General features: G+C 44.7%; 1 protein-coding gene across 1 annotated transcript in view; it reads left to right on the top strand.

Moving 5' to 3' along the window:
* LOC106741003 (lachesin-like) overlaps nt 1–4878 on the top strand; it is a 110149-nt gene extending 105271 nt beyond the window's left edge. Inside the window, exon 9 of the mRNA XM_014612555.1 lies at nt 4116–4878. Within this exon, the coding sequence (XP_014468041.1) occupies nt 4116–4225 (110 nt within the window). The 3' untranslated portion in view covers nt 4226–4878. The remainder of the gene's footprint in view (nt 1–4115) is intronic.
* The last annotated feature ends 1014 nt before the right edge of the window (nt 4879–5892 follow it).

The following is a 5892-nucleotide window of genomic DNA, read 5'->3' on the forward strand; positions in this document are numbered from 1 at the left end:
TATATATATATATTACATTGCTAAAGTCGAAAGTCCTCAAATTCAATATTTGTTTTTCGATTTATATTTTATAGATATTTTTCACTAGTTTAGCACTTCCTATTCTTCCAAATCCTAATCAAAATCCTTTCTGTTACCTGAGGAGAAACGTGATAGGGAATAGTTGAACTTGGTGAGAACATTTTAATAAATCCTGATTAAGGTTCCGATTACCACACAGCGTCATACACTTTCTTAGGATCCGATAGTGTAACTTTAGATGAACCCGACGACCAATTGAGGTCAACCCGAGCTGGACCATGAGAGAAATTTCTAGTCGGGCCGGATAGTCGCCTGGAGGCGGCGAAACGCGTGTAAAAATCATCCGGAAGATGTTTTCAGAGGTGCACGCGAGACGGTCGTTCGAGCGCCTCCGAACGTGTGACTATTGCGAGCGTTCGATCTCACAGACTATTCTATTTACCGACTCGAGGAGATCCGAGTCAAGGTGTAGCGTGTGATTAATTATCGACACATATCGAGCTGATTAAGTAGATTAATCGTGACTCCCCGCGGGACTGCGAGCTATTAGTAACGCACGCCCCGCTGATTCCTCAAGCGTTCCCGATATAAATTATTCGGCATCTTAATAATATACGCTGCGCGTAATTGCTCGTTATTTTACAACGTGATCGTGCTCCCCGGGAGATTTCGAACGTTGGAAATTCGAGCGTAGTCCGGAAAGTATTTCACGGCGCATTTCCGAGCGCAATCTCGCGATGAGGCGTAGTTATGCATGCAATAGGAAATTATCCGATTAAAACATAATTCTTATTTGTCAACATTTATTATGAACGAGAAATGAGATCGAATCAACAGAATCGGGTCGAAATTTCAAATGCAAGATCGACGGAAAGTGATGTTTTTTTTACACAATAAAACACGTGAAGATAATCGGAGAGCTGAGCTCGTTCGCCGCGAGTTGACAATCGCAGGATACATTACGTTACCCAAAAATATGAATCGCGATTTTTTTGGCGCATTTTCTTCTAACAGCGAAACTTTCCTTGTTCTCGAATTATGCGGGGAAGTTTCCGGGGCGTTGGATGAACGGATAAATTCGACACGTGCGTGGAGAGAGTCCCAGAGAGAGAGAGAGAGAGAGAGAGAAAGAAGTTGCAAAGGGACTGCAAATCGACTCTCCAAGACTCCATTCTTTTCATGTGAAGCACGCACATTTTAATTTATTCAAAGCTTTGAGTAATTAAACTCTACGCGATGCGATTTTCCGTTCTATCTCTGAAATTTATCTATGTAAAACCAGACACGACAAAGAAAAAGAAGGAGAAAGGAAGAAGATAAAAGAAAAACTGCGATCATCGTTTTCTCGCGGTTTTGCAAGTAATATTAACAAAAACATGTTTATTTTAAAATCCTCTATTTTCCACTCAGTTCAGAACAATCGATATTTTCTATCGCAATTATCTAGCTGTACCGATTAATTGTTACGTCAGGGACGAACGATTTCACGCCTAAGAGAAGCGCCTTTATTTGAAGTCGCTGCGACGTCTAGGAGCGAAGTTATCGGCACGCGCGTACCGAGCCGCGCGCTCTCGATCGCTTCGGCGCTGTGGCACTGCGGGCTGCAGCGCATGCTCAATAGCGAGCGCTTGCCGGAAGTGACGCAGTCACCGCATTCCATCACATAATTCCACTATTTGTGTTTACGCAACGCATCTGCTACGCGGCCTTGTCCTCCCACCACCGTTACCGCGGCTGACCACGCGGTCATTCAGAGTGCTTGCGCTTGCGCGGTGCACGAGACACACGTGGCCGGCCGAGCACGTGGTCGTCCATCTCGCTCGCGCGCATGGCGCGCAACTTTAAAAGGCCGTAACTCGGAAACGAGTCGACGTAGAGACGCGAGACAAAAAACATTCTTCTTGGCGCGCGATTCCGAGCGCGTCCGTACCGCTCCTTATTTACCGGCGATTCGAAGGACCGTGGAAACGACAGATTGCAGTCGATAGACGTCGTCACATGACTATTCCATTCTTTCCCTCTCGTTTATACAGATATTTCCGTAACGACAATGAAATTAACACCGTCGCTTTAGATCGGCGCGGAGAAATCTATACAATGTTTATTCACCTCTCGACGATCAAAAGCGAGAGCTTTCAGTTTTCTATCATTCAATGACAAGTTTCCAATTTTGCCCTCACCGCACCGTTCTCAATGAACGTGCAACGTATCAATTCGAATCATCAAACAATAATGAAATATTTACATTGTCATAAATATGGTAATCTCATATTTGATTGGTAATCAATTTGAATTGGAATTAATATCCAACGTTGATGTGCTTTAATATAGTCGATCGATGGCAATCTTGCGATGAAATATTCAAACGGTGAATTAAATATCATCGCGTTCTGCGCATCGAGAGGACTATTTTTTTTTGGCTCGGTTAAATAATTCACGCGCCGATTTTTCTGGCGTATTCAGATCAAATAGAGATGCTGTTTACGCTCATTGTAATTTATTCCATGAATGTAGCGGGAGAAATAGTTTATTCTTCTCGGCCCAAGATAACATTGTGTCGGACATAATGCTATATACGGCCGTCGAGCACGTTTCGCGACGTTAATACATATGCGAAATGTTAATATTATGATATTATAGGGAGGCGAGGAGAAGCCTTTTCGCGCATCCGGCATGTAAATGAATGTAGAAGTAGATATGCAAATCCGTGCCGGAACGAGTGACACCGACGTATTCTACGGTCAACATATTTCGCGACCGCCGCGATACGTTCGCGTGGTTGATACGTTTCGGTCTCGTTTTTAAAACGAGAATTAAAGCAGTCGATGCAAGCAGCAGAGACGGGGACTTATTAACTTCGCGATGCGGGGCACACGTTGATCGCACACGGTATCTCTACTAATCAAGATGAGCATAATTCGTTACACTTTGCGAGCGCGCGTTTACAATTAATAATAAACCCGGAATATTTCCCCGTTTATATCGCATCGACGATTTCGCTAATTTATCTGATCGAATGACTTATAATTGAGAGGTACTTAAATTAACAGACATCGATTTTATCATCATCGTCGTGTTTAATACCTCACTCTGGCCTACCTCTCTCTCTGTCTCTCTCTCACACACACACACACACACACATACACATTTTACATCAATTTAGGAACAATCGATATCGACATGTTCAAAAAAGACCCCTCGTGATTTTTTAGTCATAGAATTATAGATTTTCGAAGGTGTCGTTATAGCGACGCCGAATGGCAAAAATGGAGCGATCAATAAGGAATATTGGCGATTCCCAATTCGCCGGGAATAAAGGGAGGGTGGGTAGGGGAGGAAAGAGAGGGTCTCCGATTAGAAATTCAAATTGAATCGGGGCAGAAAGCGGGAGAAACATTTCTGTCACACGGAGATCGCAATAAGGAAGGTACTGTTTTGAAAAATGACGTAAGAAGCCGGGGAGTTCTTGACTTAAAGTAGACGGGCGAGAAGAAATGTAGACGACGCGAGAGTGTTAAACGGTCGAAACCGGCATTTCCATAGCGATCCGCCCACATACCTCTCCGTGCGAAGAAAAATGATGGCAGCCTCAGGTGGATCTGATATATACTGGGTGTCCTGGCTCGACTTGCTCGCCCCGTAACTTCGTTGTTGCGACTCGAACGAGTTTTCTTCACGGATGTCAACGAAACTTTGAAATTGTAAGAGAGTAAGACTTCCCTCAAACGAAGTCTCGTTTGAAATTGGCTGAAGGATAACATTTCGCCGGCAATTCTCCAACGAAACAGCTCTAAAGCTTCGATTCACGAAACACCGCGGGTATGCAAAAAGGGTGCGTCTTTAATTGCGAATGGTCAGTCCTTTTCTAACTTAACCGATCTGTAGATGGTACTTCCATCAATGAGCAGCTAAAATTTACAAGGATTCCTAAGAAAACGACGACCAACCGACTAAAACTTAACTGCCTTGAATTTCGTGTTGATCAGAGGAAAGCGCGAAAGAGGCACCCCGTACGTACGAGACTCGCGCACGCAGGGGAGGTTCGCGCGCAGGGAGCGGCGCTGAGTAACACGCGAAATGCATTTCTGTTTCAGGAAGCGCATACATCATCAGATGGAGTGCGCCGCAGTTGATGGTCGTGGCGGTGCAGTACATCCTCACGGGGCCCTATATGCCTCCCTACGTGCCCCAGACGGCGAATTAAGACGTCCGCCGCGGGAAAGAAGTATCGTCGCGTACCGCATTCATTCGAGGAGCCCGTCGTCGTCGTCGTCGTCAACAACGATAACGACAACGACGAGGAGCCGAGAGTCCTGGGGACGTTCCTAGAATAAGCATATACATAGGTCGCGTAACACCCGCGGGGCACGCGCTTTTTGCGGAACCGCGTCGCGCAGTATGGAGCTGGCTGAATGACAGACTGATGGACGGACGGACGGACGAGTGGATGGACGGGAAATGCGCTTGCGAACGGGTAACTGGTTTACGATCGACATGATTTGTCCTCGTTTTCGAGACAGTTTCCGATTTTGTTCTACGCGCTCACCGATTCCTATTACTAAGCCCTATTACTACAATAATTGCGAAATATCGCAATTTCGCCCGGCAAACACCATGCCTTGCGGTCGCGTATGACTTTCGTTTCAGTTTGATAATCGATTTTGAATCGTTCCGTTGTATCCCGCTTTGTTATTATTACACTACGGGATTTATCGTAGATTTAATTTTCAATTTTATGTTGCGTTGCACGGGAAAACAAAATATTAATATCGATTCACGACTCATATTCCCATTGTATAAGCAAGAATATCTAATCTCATTTAGAGATCAAACTCGCTTATACAGAGAAATTCTATACAGTTCCACTAAAAATATCATATTCTGTTATTTGAGAATAATTTTTATGAATTGAGAGGTAAAAGTATTGGATAGAAAGAACGATATCTTGAAACTGATACAATTCTTACTTCGGAGATATCGTTCTTTCTATCCGATACTTTTTCCCCTCAATCCATGAGAATTATTCTTGAATAAGAAGAATATAATATTTTTAGTGGAACTATGTAGAATTTTTCTTACGTAAGCGAGTTTTATCTCGATACAAAATTATATATTCTTGTCAAGACATCGTCAAGAATATTACTCGATTTACGAATAACTACACTTGCGAATAAATAAATACAAATAAAATGAACAAATGGTGCCTCGCATGCGCAATGCGATGTGATTCCTGGCCGCGTGATAAATCTCGTCCTCTCGTTACGGGCGTTGCGTGAATGAATGTCTTCGTGAAATCGTATCGAGAATTTATGCGAGATCAATGCACTTCGATCGATCGGGTTTCGAACGAACGAGCACGTGTTTATTTCGTCCGGGATGTGAGTACACAATGAAGGATCGTTATTCCGCGATACGAGGAAAATTCGCGAGTCGACTGAACGAAAGAGCCCGCCGCGTATCACTCTGATAGATTTGCGCGCGAAACTGACGTATACTCCGAGACGCCAACGTGTTACGCGCGATGAGGTGAGGTGTCTAAGAGTCCTCTCTCCCTCCCTCTCTCTCTCTCTCTCTAGAGAGCGGGGAGACTTTGATTAATGTTCGGGCACTTGAAAAATGTCGGGGGCGCGGCCGCGACTCTTCGAAATAGCGAGAGGGCGGCGGGATGACGAGGGAGTCATCGAGAATTTTTCCCAGCGCACCGAGGAGAAACGCGGAGAAACGCAAGCCTCCAAGTATTGGGAAGGAGGAGGGGAAGAGAGGGAGAAAAAAAATCCCACAAAGAATCATTGAATCCGCGACGCTGAAGAAGTGGAGGTACGCTCTCGCTCTGAAACGGTCGACTATCGGGAGTAACGTTCGCGCGACGAA

The sequence above is a fragment of the Dinoponera quadriceps genome, unplaced genomic scaffold (assembly GCF_001313825.1).
Source record: "Dinoponera quadriceps isolate SergipeBrazil2010 unplaced genomic scaffold, ASM131382v1 scaffold367, whole genome shotgun sequence".
NCBI lineage: Eukaryota > Metazoa > Arthropoda > Insecta > Hymenoptera > Formicidae > Dinoponera > Dinoponera quadriceps.